This window comes from Cinclus cinclus, chromosome 5, assembly GCF_963662255.1.
Source record: "Cinclus cinclus chromosome 5, bCinCin1.1, whole genome shotgun sequence".
In the NCBI taxonomy this organism is placed as follows: Eukaryota; Metazoa; Chordata; class Aves; order Passeriformes; family Cinclidae; genus Cinclus; species Cinclus cinclus.
The window spans coordinates 63,090,977-63,109,724 of record NC_085050.1 but is presented as its reverse complement, the minus strand read 5'-3'; the positions used below and the strand labels follow the sequence as shown (position 1 = coordinate 63,109,724).

General features: G+C 42.7%; 1 protein-coding gene across 2 annotated transcripts in view; it reads left to right on the top strand.

The window, feature by feature from the left end:
* Positions 1–3,223: 3,223 nt before the first annotated feature.
* The window catches only part of GAB1 (GRB2 associated binding protein 1), a 94,982-nt gene continuing 79,457 nt past the window's right edge, over positions 3,224–18,748 (top strand). For both annotated transcript variants that reach the window (XM_062493919.1, XM_062493918.1), the window contains exon 1: positions 3,224–3,678. In XM_062493919.1, the coding sequence (XP_062349903.1) occupies positions 3,607–3,678 (72 nt within the window). In that variant the 5' untranslated portion in view covers positions 3,224–3,606. The remainder of the gene's footprint in view (positions 3,679–18,748) is intronic.

The window sequence follows — 18,748 nt, the reverse complement described above, 5'->3', positions numbered from 1 at the left end:
CCTCGCTGGTGGAAGGGCACTTTATTGAGCATTGTGCGTGCTGCAGGTGGGTCACAATGTCCACTCACAGCACAGGGACTGTTCTGGATGGCAATAGCTATGTGGGATCCAGGAATGGCAGCATTCCCAACAGTGTGGTAGCAGGATTGGGGGCTGTAGGCAGAGAGGATGGATCCCGTCTGAGCACCCTTCTCAAGCTGCTCTGCTGGCCACATCCTCTTCTTCATCCAACAGCTGTCATTGCAACATCCTTGTTAAAAACAGGCAAAATACCCTTCCCTCCAAGAAAAAAAAAATCCTCTTTCCTTCACCCTTCTTCCTGTACACAAATATCAAAGACTTCAGCAGTGCAAATAATTGAGCTCAAAATACCTTTATTTTGCAGGCTTCCCAAGGAACAGCACTGAAATAACCTGAGGGAACAAAGTGACGTGAGCGGGTGGCCATGTCCTGTCCACTTCAAGCCCTGAAGGAGTTTGGTTCTTCCCAGCGCAAGCCATATTGCAGGAGAATTTCAAAATGAGGCATGCTTAATGTTTTTTAAACTTTCAGGACAGAAGTGTAGCTCAAACAGTTATTCTCGACAGAGGCCTTTGTGACTTTTATCCTCAAGTTCAGGAAATTATGCCCTAGCCTAAGATGGCTGTGTGTAAAAATTTTTCTACATGGAGGAACTGACTAGTGTAATTATTTAACTACTCTCTACAACTCTCTACAAGTACAACAGTTTTACAGTTGTAAATATGCAGGTGTTAAAGAGTCAGACCTAAATATTGTGCTCTTTATGCGTTTCATTAACCTTAGTTGTTTCAGTTTACCCTAATACAGGGTATCTAAATTATGAACTGTGGAGCACTGCTGGATATGCACAGGAATCCACAGGATTAATATTCTTGGATTTTCTAGCTGTTCACTAACTTGGAAAGAGAGGTACAGCTCTGTGCAGCCCTCTCCTGAGATGGTGAGTGGAGGCACCAGTGGGACTATGGATGGGTAACTCGAATGGCTGAGAGCAGAAAAGAAAACCCACTGCCATGACTAGGAAAGGAGCAGTCCATGAGACAACGTCTTAATTTATGGAAATTGTGCACTGCTCTATTACACTTTCTTCAATTCCACAATGCAATAAAAACATTTTATGTCCAGTCTTGGGGCTTGAGACTAGGGTCAACAAGTTAGTCCAAAAGGCAGGTTTTATTTTTTTATTATTCATCACTATGACATTAACTCTTTTTCCCTAGAGGATGCTTTATCATTACATGACAAGGATGAAACCCCCCCACAAAAATGACAAACAGATACATGAAAACTTATGCTGGACTGACACTGGTTTCAGCGTGTTTTAGAACACAAACGTAATGTTTTGAAATTTGACCTCAGGGACAATCTTGTGTCTCTGGACCAGATAACTTGTTTGGTTGGTGCCTCCATGGAGACTGCTTAAGTCAAAACAGGCTTTGTTTGATAGGCCCTCAAGGCATGGGTTAACTAATGGCACTCAAATGAACCATTGGATCAGGCCACAGTGCCCTAGTGCCAGTGGCATTTTTAGCTAGTTCACACTGACTCTACATGTTCTAAATAATCAATCCTCTCCAGGGTTCTAAAGGAAACTGGAAAACTTTGTGGTCTTATCTGGCACTTGGATAATCTCAAATGCTGAGATTCTTAAACAATGGCATCAGTGGTTTAAACAAGAGTTGCACTGAAACCCAGCTTGAAATCTAAACCTAAGAGTACAATTTAAATTCATGTTTACCAACCAAATCACTGTTTTACTCTTTCCACCAGCCCCACTGAGGAAGCTGAAGTGATGACGTGGAGAAATTCACACCAGGATTACTTGGGTGCTGGGATTTGTGCGCTTTGAATATTGCTAAAGGCCAACATTCACCTCTTTTCTTATATCAAAAGCTTTCGGCAAAATATCTTCTTTGATGATCCTTCTTTTAGCGCTTAATAATGCTTCATAATGTCATAATTATCATGTAAAGATTTATGCTGAAATTGATGCACAGATTTTAACACCTCAGTACTTTCTCCTTTATTTTTTCCTGCTATTTCTTCGAATGCCCCTATATGCTACAACCCCTTTGTAACTTTTTAATACACTTATACCTAGATGAATGGCAGCATCGTCGGGCTCCCTTCAGCCAAGGCACACTAGGGGGACTATTTCTCTGCAGTGGAAAAGCACTGGGGCTAAACAACACAGCAGCGATCCCATTCCAGAATCTGAAGTTTAGTGTCTGGAATTTTTTTTTAATATTATAATTATTTCTGTTAAAAGTGTACTATTATTATTCGTAATTTAATAGCATAACATTTACTGATTATATTTATTTAGTTGTTATTATTATTTATTTAACTCTTTGCTGACGGAGTGGAAGAGACAGCGAGCGCCCACTGCAGAGATGGTGAATGACTTGGGTAATTTAAAAGTTTTCTTAACTTTTTTTTTTTTTTCTTTTTTTGCTAAGGCAGTTTCAGACTTGCTAAGAGCAGTTTACTTTGGCCGCGCTGTTTTTAGTGCAGTTTTATCAGGCATCTTAAGGTCGTGTTTTGTTTCTTTGCATGCTTGGGGTTTCGTTTGTTTATTTGTTTCCCCCGTAGTGACCGAGCCCGTCCCGCACTCACCCCCGTCCCCTCCGCTCCCGCCCGCGCCGCCGCAGTCCCCCCCGGCCGCCGACTACAGCTCCCAGGATCCCTCTGGAAGCGCCGGCCGTCCCTCCCTGCCTCCAAGCCCTTGTTGTTTGAAAAGGCTCGGCGGAGTTTCGGGGGGAGCCGCGGCGCTCGGGGCGGCGCTGGGCGGGGGCAGGCGGGGCCGGCCGGGGCGGGACCGCCGCTCGGCGCCGGGGAAAGGGGGCTCGGGGCGGGGGGGGGACGCGGCGCCGTGAATTCCAGGGAAAAGCTCTCCCTCGCTGGCCGGCAGGGAACGGACCCGGCCACGGCCACGGCCACGGCCCCGGACCCCCGCCTCGCCACTCCCCGCGGAGGGGAAGGCGAGGAAGGGAAAGCAGGAGCGCTGCCGATCCCCTCCTCCCGGCGCTGGGGGAGGAGGAAGAAGGGGAAGGAGCGAGCCGGGAGCCGCGGCGGCCGGCGCTGAGCTCGGCGGGGCGAGGGGCGGGCGGCAGGGAGCGAAGCCCCCTCGGCCCTGCCCGGCGGGAGGGTCCCGGCGGCGCGGGGGCGGTGCCACGGGCCGGGGCGGTGGCTGGATCCTGGATCCTGGATCCTGCCCCGGGACGCCGAAGTTGCGGCGGGGCGGCGGCCGCCCCTGTCGTCTCTCCCGATGTCCGTGTGACTCCGCGGCGGCGAAGAGGAGGAGGAGGAGGAGGCAGGCAGGGGGAACCCTCCCGCCTCAGCCCCGCTCGCCGCTCCGCTCCGCTCCGGCGGGCTGTTGTGCGAGAGAGACAGACAGACAGACAGACACACACACCCCGCGCCCCGTCCCGCCCCGCAGCCCCGGGAGGCCGGGCCGGGCGCGGTGCTGCCGCCGATCGCGGCTCCCTCGGCCGGGCCGGCCCGAGCGCCGCTGCCGTGTCCGCTGCCTGAGGAAGAGAAGGAGCAGGAGGCGGAGGGAGCGCCCCGGCGGGCAGCGGCGCAGCCATGAGCGGCGGGGAGGTGGTCTGCTCGGGCTGGCTCCGAAAGTCCCCGCCGGAGAAGAAGTTGAAACGCTACGTGAGTGCCCTCTCCCAGTCGCGGGCCGCGCTCCTCCTTACTCCCTCCCTTCCTCCCTGCCCCGCTTCTCTCCCGCCGGAGCTCCGCGCTCGCCGCCCGCTCCAGCCGGCCCGGCCCGGCCCGGCCCGGCCTCCCCTCCCCGCGCGGTCCCTCCCGGCCGGGCCCGGGCGAGCCGCCCTCCCGTTCCAGCCGGGACTTGTGCACCGCACGTCCCGTGCCGCTTCCCCAGCCTTTATTTTCCTTTTCCTTTTATTCCTACTTCCTTTCTTTTTATTCTTGTTCGTTTTTATTTATTTATTTTTTTCCTCCTTAAAAAAGGGGCGCTGAGCGGTCAGATGTTTCAGCCCAGCTTTTATCGCCTTTCCGAGGGAGTCGGGAGAGAGAGGGGGCGGAGTTTTCCCCTCTTCCCTCTGGGTCCGGGCTCGGTGTATATGGATTTTTAAACGTAAACACTTGCCGTCCCGGGGCTGGTGCCCGATCCCAGCGAGGGCGGGGGTGCCCCGGTTCCGCTCCTCTCCCGGCGGGATCGCACCCGGGGCTGGTGGCTGGAGACGGCGGGAGCCGGGGATGCCCCGGGAGCGCTCCCGCTGGGGCGGGGGGAGCTCTGCCCTTACTCTCCGCACCGGGAAAAAAGAGGAGAGAGTTGTGAGAGAAGCGCCTGTGTGTTTTCCCGAAGTTGTTCCCGCTGTTGCTCGGCAGTGGCTGCGGCGGAGCGGACACCGCGCTGCTGTGGCGAGAAAATGGAGCGCGTTTGCTGAGCGGGCAGATTCCGTGACAGGGCACAGCGGAGCTGCGGGGCCGCCGGGGAGGCTGTCAGGTCACGTAGGAGGGATGGGTGATGCCAGGAGTCATCGCTGCTGGCTGAGCCCTTTCCCATTGGCACCTGGCTTGTTTCGCGGCATCTGTGTAATTGGGACAAAATGTTGGGCTTTTTTTCCCTCTCCTTCATTTCTTCTTCTTTTTTTTTTTTTTCCCCCCAATGTTTTTTTGATCCCCCCCCCCCTTTTTTTTAAGCAGCTAAGCTTCAGATTTATTTGAGAATATGTGAATACAGATCTTAACGTGACCGTGTTATTTTCGTCTGTGAGTGATTAGCAGTCTCTTCTTGAAGAACTGTTCTGGGTGATTTTTTTTAAATGCCAGGAAATTTGTGAAATGACTCTATTTAAATTTAAAAAACAATATTTGGAGTAGCCCATTCTCTGGTTCCCAGTGTCAAAAATCCTGTTTGTGTGAAGGAAAGAGAACGTCCTGATGGGTCACAGCAGGGTTCTGCTTCCTTGCTGAATTGGACATGGGCTGTATTTTTGGCCAGTTCTCCGTGTCTGTGTGTGTACTCACAACATGCCTCTTTACCGATGTGTAGGAATTAAGAACAGTATTCACACTTTTCAAAACTTTTAATAAATTTTCTGCTCAAACTCTAAATCCCGTGAAGGTTGTTGTCTGTAAATGGACAAAGTTTGCCCTCCTAAATCAATCTCATAAATCAGTCTCTAAATATGCCAAATTTTTTCCATGTAGCTGCCCCTTCAGTGTATTTATAGCTCCACTTCCATACTGGAATTACACCAGAACCTTTGAGGGGAAAACCCTGACTACAGCACTGGTCAAGTGGTTCCCTGTCCTAAAGAGGTAATTTTCACTTAATTTTCACTTGGAAGGTGGATCTGCTTTTTGAGTAGGCAGAGTATCAGGGTGATAATATGGCAAGCTTATGTTAGCGTGATTCAGTTTATCATCACCACACACTGTAGGCCGTAGGGTCGTGAGTTTTAAATCTTACACGTTATTTTTGACTCTTCTCTGCTTGTGTAAAAGAAAGGTACCTCTTAGAGAAGGACTTGAAGTAAAATTCCTCCTGTTTGTCTGTAATGCCTGATCTGTTGCAGGCTGAAGGCTGACGCTTCCTTCAAAGACCTAAAAGTGACCTTGACATTACGGTCGCCGTCTTCGAGCAAACAAAAAGTTGACGTATTTAAGACGTGAACTTTAGCTGAGTGCACTGGCTGGAGAGTTGGCTTGTGCTCCCTGTAATTCTACGCTTAAGCGAAGGCACAGCAGAGAGCTGCCTTTTCCAAAGCCTCGTTTTATGGTGGTGGTATTTCAAGGGGCTGCACCAGATGAAAAGATCAGGGAAAGTGATTTCAAGAGGAAACTGCTTTTCTGCAATGCATACTTTTCACATGTATATATGGAAAATTGTAGCTTCGCGCTCTATTAGGTTTTGCATGCAAGTGTTGGGGCAAACCCAGGTTACCATCTGGGAATGGAGATAAAAAATCTGGAGTTGCAGTCAAGTATGGCTTAGTTCTTAGGAAGGGTGAAAAGGAGCGCTTTGAAGCTAGTACACAGACATATGTTTCACAGGGACTTCAATTTTTAGTTTGAAACAGTTGGACATGGTATTAAAGCTAGCTCCTATTCGTTTTGGGGCTAAGAAAACTAAAAACCCTCCAACCAACCCTGTCCTGCAGGTGGAATAATCAGATTTCCTTGAGTGTATGCCTTAATACCATGAATGCCTGTTTCCCCTCTTAGGAGTTCTGTTCTCTGCCTTTTTCATGTGTTTTTGGTATGGAGTTAATATTCTGACAGCCATTGGCACCTGCTGTCAGTTTCCTGAAGCTGATGTTCAGAACAGTTTGTTTTAACAAACTGTCTATTTTAACAAATAGACTGGTCATTTCTAGCAGCAGATCTCTGAGGAAAGTGCAGTTAACTTTTGGTGCTGGTTGGGGGTCCAAGACATGGATTTAGCAGAGGAGAAGGAAAAGGGAGCTGAGGCTAAATCCTGCACAGCTCTCCACAGCCTATGCTGTGGTTTCACAAGTACATGAAAGAACTTGTTTGTGCAGAGAGATGGAGGACTGCTAAATTTCACAGCTTCAGCTATCTTCTTGTACGTTTTTCTTTCTTCCCTTGTTCCATTGCCTTCAACTTTGCAAACGTTTATATGCTCACTTTAACTTGCTGTGATTTTTCTGTCCCCTTATTTTTTAAAAAAGGTAATTGGAAAGCCCCTTTCTCCCCATCTGTCCTTTAAAATGTGATAGTAAACCTTGGCTTCGTGGTTTTCTGCTGCGTTGCAGTTCTGCTGTGCACGTGCCAGTTAAAATAGCTGATGCTTTGTGGCAGCAGCACAGAGGTTTTTTACTGCCATTATGCTAGGAAACCACCAGATATTTAAACACAGCTGTCCTTGGTAAAGCAAGGAAGGAAAGCTTGAGGGAATAGGAATAAATTTTGAATTCTTCTCCTAGAACGACTGTGCTTTTGTCTGGGGTAGGCTAGGGCTCAGTAGGACACGTGGATGTGCTTTAAATCAGAATCTTGGCATTGATGGCTGGTATATGGAACCAGTTTTTAGAAAGTCTACTGGTGTAGTACAATAATTCTCAGTATTCTGAGGGAATCTCATCAGTGCATATGAATTTCTCAGACTCTGGTGCCAAGAGGTTGATGCCAGACTCTTTTCAGTGACAGGATGAGGAGCAATGGCCATAAACTAAAAACACAAGAAGTTTCACCTTAACAGGAGGAAGAACTTCTTTACATGGAGGGTGGCAGAGCACTGGAACAGGCTGACAATGGAGGTCATGGACCTTCTCTCTCTGGAGACATTCCAAACCCCACCTGGACCTGTGTTCCTGTGTCACCTGCTCCAGGTGACCCTGCCTTGGGCAGGGGGTTGGACTGGATGATATCCAGAGGTGCCTTCCAACCCTAACTGTTCTGTGATTCTAATATGTCCTGCTTAGAAATGCATTTTATTAGGTAAAAGTAAAGCTCCATCAAAAATACTCTGTGCAGACTAAACACTTCTGGGATAAATTAGTTCAGGTTTTTTTGTATCTAATAGACTTTCCCATTCTTCTTACAGTTCATAAGATGACTTTTGAAAGTAAATTAAGAAACCCTAATTTTGATGTAAGTATGTCTAAAAATCCTGTGGTTATTTGACTGTTCATTTTGATAGTTCATTTAGTTACTTAAAAGCAAGGAATTTAAAATGAGAAATGGACTTGATCTATGATGTAAGGGGCACTGATATGATTCAAACAAGGCTACAGATAGCATCCTCTTATTTTCTAATCTTTTCAATTGTAGACAGTGACTGAAAAAGTACCAGATTATTGAGCTAGTTATTGATGTTTAAACTAGTATAGGTACAGAAGTGGAATATTTTGCTCTGGTTTTGTTTGGCAATTGCTCTTTGGCACTAATCACATAGGTGCATCTTCTGCCTTGAGTAATACTTAAATGTACTAAGGTATGTAATGGTGCTAAGAAATGCTATATGCAGCAGAATAGTGGTAATTTGGTAAAAGCTGCAGTGCTTGACCAAGGCCCTTTTTCTGGAAGACACCTGTTTGTGTTAAGCCTTTTTTTTTTTTTTTTTTTTTTTTTTCCCTGATCTTTCATCAGCATAGTGAGCAAATTTAAGAAGCTGGTTGGTTTACAGGGGGAAACAAAAGCCAAACCAAGATGAGCTTGTCTGACATCATTCAGTGCTGTCCCCATGGAACTGGGTCAAGTTAAGTTAACTCAAGACAGATGAGTATAATCAAGTAATATTATGTGACATCTTTTGTATTCTAAATTTGATTGTGCTTGTTGCTATTCAATAAGTTGCTGAAGAACCTCACAGGGATTGGTGTTCAGGCAGGAAACCTTCCTTCTGGAAGGAAGTCTAACCTTCCCCTTCTGCTATGCACTGGTCAAAAACCAGCACTTTGACTTTTGATCCTTTCAAAGATGGGTTAGTAAACCCTAAACTATGAAGTTGAAAGCATGACTAAACACAGTGTTTTTGTTGATTATAGGAGGAAGTTACGTTGTTTTGTGTGCCAACTGAAGATGCTGATACAATCTTGGGTATGACTTTAGGGCTGTAGCTACGTCCTGAGCTTGCTGCTGGGGTGTAAGGCTCACTTGAGGAGTGTGGAACTCATCATACAAGTATTTGTCATCTTTGACTGGACCTCAGCAGCTGGTGTGGACTTTGCTGCCAAAGCTGCAGCACTCTTAGTGCCTGACCTGTGGTGCACGCTCTGAATTAACTCCCAGAGGTTGGTTACAGAGGGTAAGAGCAGGCACCATCTTATAAAACAGATTAAGAAGTTGAATGTGTGCATAGTAAGATTATGTTCTGCTAGTTATTTTAATTTTTATGTAGTTTACCATACTATTCATTTAAGCATTTCTAAGCTTGGGGGATTAGATGGTACCTGAAACACTTGAATGCTTTTTTTCCTTGGTGTAGCTAGGAAGATTGGAGACCTAATTAACAGAAGTTGTCCTGTTCCTCTTGAAGTGCAGGTGAACTACTGAACATATGAAATAAGCAAGATATTCTAAATATGTTAAGTGGTGTGAAATTTTTTCCCTAACAGCTGTGAAACAATAACTCTTGATTTGAGAACACAGTAGCTGAGAAATGAAGGAACAAACAAATTCTGACTTTTCGTGATGGCTCTCAATTGGATGTATAGCAGTTTACTTTTTCACTATTGCTTCTGTGTTTTGGTAAGTCTGTTAATGAGGTTTGGTGCAGGTAATCACAGGGGATTACAGTTCAGTGAGAAACTAACAGGGAGCAGGGAAAGGAAGTGGGAAAACAAAACAGTGTCTGGCACTTTCTTGATGCTGCGTAGCGACCACTCCTCCAGGTATGCACAGAATCATGAAGCACTGAAATTAAGTATAAGTAACATATGTACTAAGCAGAGGAAATAATGAAATACCATGCTTTTAATTTCCAATTATACACAGATGAGTTTGTTTTGCATGCCTTTCAGTCAATCATCAGCCCAAAGCAGCTGTATGAATTGTCAATTGATAAACTGAGAGTTTAGCTTTGACTGTCAAAATGAGCATCAATTCTGGAAACCTTTGGTAGAGCAGGTAACTTTTTTTCATGTGAGAGGTAGTTCTTGGTATTCAATAGTCCCTTATTTAGAGAGAGAAGAAAGTGACAAACAGAACTGTTTCTAGTGTCCTTTTCTCTCCCTCTTTAAGTTTTAAAAATCTTGGAATGATGGTTTGGTCACTTCTGAGGCATGTTTTATTTTTGTCTTTTTTTGACACAGCTTTTGGATCACATTGTTAGAATCAAATGCACTCTTCTACAGACACTTAGAAAACATTTACTCCCCAATAAATTTTACTGATGGCTTTGATAGAAGTGTTGGCAAAAAAGCGAGAGAAACATCAGTGATTCAAAATGTAGTAAATTTAAAGAAGAGGATAAACTTTTAGACTGTAGATGACTCTGGCTTGGGTACCTTATACTTCTTTAGTCTTTCTCTCACCTTTTCCTAATCTAAAAGTAGATGCCACTGGACTGTATTGGGTGAAGTATTTTCCTAAATCACTAAAGGGGAGTACAACTGATGAGGTCCAAGTTCTGTTTTGACATAGAGCTGAGATTCACCTCCTTATTTTTTCATTCCCACTTTTGCAGTGTTGCAGTGACAAACTTCTTGAGACCTTTTCAAAGTTACCTTAATGTTTTCTGTGCTTAAGTGAGTAATCATTTTATTGCCAATAGAAGCAAGTTCAACTGTTGCAATTTCATTGCAGTATTTCATTAGGAGGGACAACCCTTATGTCTTGCAAATTACTTGAGCAAGGCAGGCAGAAAGATCACACAGAAAGGGATAATCTTGTCACGGCAGGTAAGTGTTGTGTACAGGTGAATATTGTAGTATAGTGTAGTTTGCTGCTGTTTTAGGGACTCTAGTGGGAATTCAGCACCTTATATGTACAAGCAATTAGCTCTAAAGGACTACTATGTATATCTTTATTTTTTCCTTTCTTCTTGTTTATTTGGGTTTTTTTAAATTTTTTTTTTGAAGGATGGAGGGTGGATTTTGCCATCTCCCAACTGCAATAAAATACTGTTTATTTTCAATTCCTCCTTTATCAGTTCTTGATTAGGCTTTTACATTGGCTCTTTTATGAATTCACTGGCTTGTTTGCTTTAGGAAAAGTGTTCATAGTTGCACAAATAACATTAGCTTTGTAAGTATTGTTCAGTGCAATATGCTAGTTGTATTTGTGAACCTTTTGGTTTTTTTGAAAGAAAAGAACCTCTGGCTTCCAATAAAAGGTTACGTAGTATGTTTTTTGTACTTGTGTTTGCTTCTAGCTGTTGACAAAGGTTTTGTTTCTCGCTCTGAACTTTTGAAGCTCTTTGAAACGTGCCACTGTGCTTTTAGTTGTAAAAAGTACTGTTATGTTATGTAGTATCTGACTGTCTGCTTAGCAGTATCCAGCAGGGAAATATTTACAAGGTAACTTTCTCTGAGATCAAAGAGACTGAATTCTCTGCTGAACTCACTAACCATCTTTTTCTTGGTGTGTTTTTGTTTTTTAGCTGAGGAGTAGGAATATATCTAATTGCTTTTTATGTCCCAAAATTACAACTTTGTGATTAAACTCCATGAGGTTATGGTGACACATTTTTCTTTTTTTTTTTTTTTTCCTTGGTAAATGGCAGTTATTTGGGATAAATGGCAAATGGGGTATTTGGAGTTGTCTCTTTTGGAAGTGGTGGCATAGCAACATGTAATTAAGAAGGTCAAGCAGCTATGTCCATATGGCCTGTGTATTATTATATATAATATCTGTGCACAATACAAATAATTCTGTTTAAAAACATACCTGGAGAAAGAGGTGATACTTCAGCTAGGAAGCCATGCCAAGAGCCAGCCTGTCTCTTCAGACAGCTGAGTTTAGGCTCCACATCAAGAAGTGAATTAAATGAAAAACTTTTGCTCCTTTTTATTTTGTACGGCAATTTCTTGGCAGACTGGTTTAAGAACAACCACACTTTTTTCAGGAGCTGTGCTTGTTTTTGTTTTGGGTTTTTTTGTTTGTTTGTTTGTTTGGGTTTTTTGCTTGTTTGTCTTGTTTTGTTTTTTTTGGTCTGAGAATTTCTAGGAATGCAGAAAAAAGCTTTTCCCTTTCTGTGTTTTTTTAAAAGGAGGTAATTTTTGCCTTCTGCCACAGGCTGGCTAGCTCAGATGGCAAACCTTGATGGGGTTGCTGTGCAGGCCAGTGGCTGGGGATGTTGGCCAGGCACTGGGATAACCTTGCCTAGCAGGAGAAAAACAACCTGGTCCATTTGCCTGTTCCCTACACGAGTTTTTCAGCCAGCTTGCTGGTGACATGTGGGTTGTTCTGCTGCTTTAGAAGTGAAAACAACGCCAGATAAACCCTTTATGGCTGTGGAGATAGTGGCTGTCACAAAGTAAATCTGCTTCTCCACCCACTTCCCAGCAGAGCCAGCCTTGGGGCAGGGTGATGGCAGATGTGCTCCCTCCTTCCTCCTGGGTAAGCCTGTCTCCACCCTGGGAGGAATGTGATGGGTTTCAGTGGAGCAGGCCAGCAGGCTCCTCTCTCTGGGGCTACATCGTGCTCTTCAATGTTTCTGCCTCAAAAGAAAAGGGGGGGGGGGGGAAAGAAAAACAACACCGAATTAGACTTTGGTTTATTTTTCTGTGTTGTCTGGGGTTTGGGATTTAAAAGTGAAATAAACCCTCTGTAGGTGTTTAATGCTGACAGTAGGAGTTCGCTGGATTAGATTTGGGTATGGAATAAGAATACAGGAAGCTCTTCAAACACAGTTAGTGCTCCTGCCTTCAAACAGACCTTTGGTGCAATCAACACATAAGAATTACAGTGCTTTTGGGAGGCTTATTAAAAGGGTAAAGATACAAATGATAGCAGATGAAAAATGGAATTTGAGTTTCAAAATGCAATGATACCCATTTCTAAAAAAAAAACCAACAAAACAAACAAAAAAAAGCAGCTCTGAAAATTATGTGTCAGTTTGTCATTTTCCCTTTGTATGAAGAATATCTGCATTGAGTCATGTAATGTGGTAGACAAATGTTCCCATTCACACTTAATGCATGTTTCTGTTACAGTTTTCTGACATTTGTATTTCCATGTAGAATCTTAAATGGGATCAAACGTAGTGGAGAAGCTGCACCTGGTTTTGGGATAGTGCAGGGAGAATTGCTGCTTTTTAAGGAATGCTTTTTGAAACCACTCATAAGTCCATATACAGAATTTAACAAACATTTTAAAAAGTGCGTATGCATATCTGTGATCCTTAAAATAGGGCAAAACACTGACAGCAAGTGTGTCCCTTTGCAGCAAGCAATGAAAAGTAAGGAATTTATTAGGGAAGAGATGTTGGGGATAATTTATTTGATGCCTCTAATGGTTATTATAAGGATTGGTATGTGTTTGTTTCATCATTAAACAACCAAGAAAGAGGATGTCAGAATAATGTATGAACTTGATGTGAATTGACAATTTGTCCTTGCATTGTTTAATTTACAAAAACGAGAGGGCAGGAAGGAAGAGGGGAGTGTTTAGAGTGTAGTTTGAAACAGAAGAGGCTGGTGTTTTCCAGGACAAATGAGGCAGTGGAACGCTGTGCCGTGTGGTATCCACACTGGGAATGCAGGAGATTCCAGGGAGGCTTGGAGAGAATCCCCCGTCTGTAAATATGCATGCTCGGAGGTCTGGGCTGTGATAAGAGGAAACTTGTAAAATGTCATGTTGTAACTGGTTCCTTTGGTTCACATGTGTGATCCAGTCTTTTCCTGGTTCTGCTGATGTGCAGGAAGTGTCAGAGGTAGGCTGTGAGTGTGATGCCATCTGGCAGTTCTGCTTTCCTAGAAAGGAGTGATCTATATGAACTTAATTTGAGATTTAAGCCACAAACTGACAAAAACGTATCCCTTTTGAATCTATTACTTGTTACAGAATTCTATGATTTCTTTTGTTGCTCTTCATCAACAAATTGTTTTTTCTTTCAATTACATGTTACACTGGGTGATGTTCTCATGGTGGCATTAGATACACTTGTTTACAAAATCCTTCCCTGTTGCTAAGGGAGATTAACTTCAATAAGTGCAGGAGTAGGGATGTCAATAAGTCTATCTTCCTGAATCTTGCACGTCCTGATGCATTTCCATTCACTGTTTGTATGCAATTATTGCTGAAATTATTTGCATCATGCTGTGTGAGTAAGTTTTTCAGTCTAATGGCTTGTTACTCAGTGTGAAATAATGCCCTCAAAGCTCAAAGCTGAGGTCATGTCGTGCTCTTAGTTATGACCTATCTAATGCAGTTGTCTGTGTGCACAAATGGAGTTAAATTGCATAAGCTTCTCAGCGCTATGAGAAATAACTAAAATGACTCTTCACTACCAAAGGTCTGTCAGCATTCACTCATTACTAAAATAAAACCTGTTTTTGTTTTTTTTTTTTGGTTTTTTTTTTCCTGGAGTTTTGGAGTGGGGAAGGGAGAAATGGGGCAGGGGGAACATCTAAACTGAAGAGTAGCGTACAAATGACTCATTAGTGTAAATTGGGAAACTTAACCCTGGTTTCATCCCAGGGTAATTTGGTCCCAGGACAAGTAACTACAGAGTTTTCTGCTATGGTGGATACTTCAGGGCTAAGTTAATTCACAGTCCTTTGAATTTTTCCTTGATTTGATGGCTCTGTCAGTCTGTGAATCTCTGCAGCTCCAGAAAAAAAAAAAAAAAAAAAAAGAAGAGCAGGAATTTATTGTCTGATTTATAGAGGATGACAGGAAGATGTTTACTGATAATAGAATGGAGGCACCACTATCGTTACATAAATTTGAGAGTATTCTTTGGTGGGGTTTTTTACAGTACAGGAACATAACAGTGTTACAGTACATAACTCACTGTGAAACAAATGTGCTTGTTTGCCCTTTTATCCTTGGAATGGACACATCAGTAATGCAGATTATTATTGCAGTTTAAGAAACTTTAAACTTTTGCTGGGATCTAACAAACTGTGCATGGGAGGTGCAAAGTCGTAAGCAGCCCTGCTGAGATTGCTTCCAACAACTGCTGGGAAGGCAGTGCAATTCCCACCGGGGTGCTTCTCCTGCCTTCTGCTTACGGGAAGAGATTTTCCTACCACTCTCTGCAACCAACGTTGGACAGAGCTGGAGAGTGTTCCCACCTCCCTTAGCTGGCTGGAGTATGAGCTCTTCGATCCTTTGCCTTCAGGTGGTTGTTGTTTAAAGGGAGGGCAAATAGAATGATCTTCTGAAAACTCAGTCAGCTTAAATAAAATGAGGGATAAGGAAGACTGTGATCTGTCCTTTCCAACTGGGAGACTGAGCTGGACAGATGTTTCTTACTCAGTGCTAAGGAGGAAAGTCCCTGGCTAGGGGCTCTAGAATGAGGGTTAAAAGGTGAAGGAATCCTATGGGGGCCTCCTGCTGCAATGAAGGCTTCAGCCCCGCACAAGTGGGAGCGAAGATACAACACTTGTCTCTTCATCTTTTCCTCCTTCTTCCTCTCATTGCAACTACTTTGTGTTTATTTTCCTACTTTTAAATTGCATAGTTTAGTCCTTCCTGTCACTTCCTAATGTCTGAATCATAGGTAGCTCTTCCTGCCTGCAGTAAACAAACATTTTACTCCTGGCACCTTTCCAAACATTGAGATTGTGTTTATGAAGGTGGAGGGGGTCCCTCTGGCAGTGTGCTTGGGAAGCTAATTCACTTGTGTGCAGGTTGGGTAAGCTGCTTACTGCATGCTTTGTGGCTAGCTGCTTTCCTTGTCTTTCCTATCTTCCAAACTGGTGGAGCTGCTGGGCTGATCAGGCCAAGCAGGTGAATGGTAGCAGATAATAAAAGCAGAACATAAGCAGCAGGCTTTGAGCTTCTGCAGGCAATAGCAGCAGCAAGCAGATTGCCTCAAGTCTTGCTGCTGTTGGTGGTGCCCCTTGGCTCTCTCACACCTTGCATGTGATACATGATGTGGGTCATCTAACCAGTCACTTGGGAGAAACACTGCCTGGTCCAACGCTCAGGCTTTGCTCATTTTTTGGATTCTTTCACTGCAAGGCAGGAAGATAACACAGGATACTTTGGAGCATGTGTCAGCCTCCATCAGCCTGCTGTGTATCTTAGACCACATTTGTAAAAGCTGCAAAATAGGAGTGTGTCATCTTCACTTTTTTTTTCATGTTATTACTCCTTTTTGTTAGCTTTGTTTTAATCCTTTATTTTATTTTTCAATTGTCTGTGACTCCTGAATGATGCAGAGAAGACACAGCTAACACCCATGGAGGCTCCCCACCTCTCCCTTTGCATTTGCATTATCTTTACTGTCCTTTATGAAGAAAATTCATCTTGAATCATCATAGATCAGCCTCATACTGTATTGAACACGACAGCTCCAGTGCTACATGTGGAACTGTTCAATGGACTTCACTTGGTAAATGGAGACAGCAGAGGAAAGATCCAGTCTTTGTTTTGGCAGCTTTGCACTTGTACCTTCCTCCCCATCTGTGCCTCCTCACTTCCCTCTGTGGTTCTTACTACTAAGATGCAAGAAGGTGAGAATAAATTAAATATGTTTAGGATAGATTAGGTGAGGTAACAACACCCTTAATATTATACTGATTTAATTGTGCTTTCTTGTAAAAGATAAAGAGATCTCCTTTTTCTTAAGTTACAACTTACCCTGACTTTTTGGACAGTGTTGTGTAATGCATGGGAAGAGCGTATTCTCTATGCAGATGATCTAAAAAATCCACCAAAACCATTTTGCAGGTCGTGCCAATAAGAAAAAGCAGCAGAATTTTACTCTAGCCTAGTTTAGCACCAGTTTCAGAAAAGAATTGAAGCAAAAGAGCCCTGCTATTCCGTGCCATAGGAATGCCTCTTGTTCCAGTTTGTTCTGGCTGAGGCTGCATATGCACAGGGACATGGGGCTTTCCCTTGTGCCAGTTTTTCTCATCCAGTCAGTAAATGAATAGATGAAGTTCCTCAGAAATATAAATTTGAGAGACTTTGGACCTGAGAGCTTGTTTTAGTTGTGGCTGGGTTGGGTACCCTTTTTGTCATCATTGTCTACTTGCACTGTTTCCCTATGTGTAAGGAAAGATTTTACATTTTATTTCAAAATAGTGGGAGAAGTTACTTTTTCTTATGGTTGGGGTTGAAATGAGTTTTCTGTATATGGAGTATCAAAGTAATTTTTTTGGGCGTGCAATTTGGGTAATATCCTGTTGTACATACTAGGGAATTGGAAAGAAAGTATTGTGATAGAAGACGGCATCCTCTTATTAATATATTCCAGTCTAAAATCATGACAACCTCTTTAATAATAATACTGTACCATGTGGAAACAATTACATGAAAATATTTTTATCTGTTTGCTACATGAATTTTGGAATTCTTGAGTCTTAATAGTACATATTCAAAAAAAATGCCATGTTAAATAATTATGTGTCTTTTCTATGCTATGTGGTGAAGGTTTTCCTGAATCAGTAGCAAAAATGTAAGGGCTGGGTCCTGTAATTATAGTATTATAGGGCCTGTCTATTATTGTCTTTTAAGCTTGCAATATAAAGTGTTTTGGTTAGAATGAAGATAACACTGACCAAAGTACAGTGAAACACAATTTTGCAGTCATTGGCATTACTTTGTCTTGTAATGTTTTATCAGTTTGAGCCAATAAACATCACAGTGGTGTGCAAACCTTTCCATTGGAATTTGAGGCTATTAAATTATAGTCTTGCAATGAATTTCAGTGATTGCATTATTGTCATTCATCTGAGGCGATGACAATCTTGCCTTCTCAAAGGATGTTGGGCTTTTTATTTCTTTAAGAAGACATAAGTAGTATTAAAATGAAATCTGATGGAGTGTTGTATGATTCTTAGCAACTTGTTAAGCTGCGTTTCTGAGTTGCTTGTGAAATTTCAGTAAGTTCTCCTTGTAAAGTGCAAATATTTCTCTAGGCAATTGAACTATGCAGCCTTAAGTTGCTATTAAGTTGCTCTATAGTATTATAAAAAAAAAAAAATCATGTTAAGCTTTATACCAAATCTTGTGACTTTGGACAGGTGTAAGAAAATGGTTGAGACTGTAGTAGAAACATGCTTTCCCATGAAATAAAATCCAGGGATGTAGCCACTGTAATTGTGCAACAAATTATCATAAATGTGATGTCATAGTCTCTGCAACTTTCTGAAGGGGTAGCCTGATTTTGAAATCAACCAAGTAGTGAATAGCAAGCGTCTGAATTGGCCAAGACAACAGCAGACAAGTCTGCATCATTTGGGGAAAGCAGTCATCCCCTTAGTGAATTAAACTATTTCAAAATAGAACTTGTTGACTCAATGCGTTAATCTTGGCTTTCCATGAAGAAGTGCAGCATCCAACACTGATTAATTATTTTTTTATAACAGATCCCTAAACTGCAGGCTACCCTGTTAACAGGAGACTGATTGATTGGAAGAGAGTTCATTGAAGCTATTAAGTGTTACTCTTCTGAACTGCAGTTTTTCTCTGGTAGCATTCAAACATTCTTATTCACCTGTAGAAAAAGGTGAATCCCTAGATGCAGATGAGATTGCAGGACTGAGCTTTTGATTTACGAGGACAATTTCACAAGGGTAAAATTACCCAAGGGTGTATCGTGAAGATTAGACAGAACCCAGCAAATCTTTAAGATTTCAATGGTGTAATTCAGAAAGTTTGTTTGGGGTAATTATGTGATAACAAGGACATATTTCTTGAACTGTAGCTCTGTTAGTCAGGTATTATTGTAACTTAAAAAAAAAAAAGAGTTTTTCAAATTTATATGTCTCAGTTAAAATAAGTATTGTTAATGAAATTACTTGAAGGACCAAGTTGAAATTCAGTTGAGTGTGGTAAAACTTACCTCAATGTCCAAATAAAGATATATTCTAAATATAATCAAGTTCAGTTTATGTTTTTCAGTGATTATCAGAACCTCTTGGTGTTTATGTGTATATATATACATATATATATAGTAATTAAAGCAGTTCAAACAGCTTAGAAATTAGCGATGTGCCAACAAAATAGATCTCTGTCCCTTCCTAGTAAGAAATAGGAAAATCTTCACAAAATCTCCCTTCCTGTGTCCTTCAGGTAAAATTGTGGGTAAATAAATCAGTCTTGCAGTGTGTCCAGAAGATTATCAATGAGGGGTCACTTGGAGCAAAATTTGGAGCCAAGAGCCTTCCCA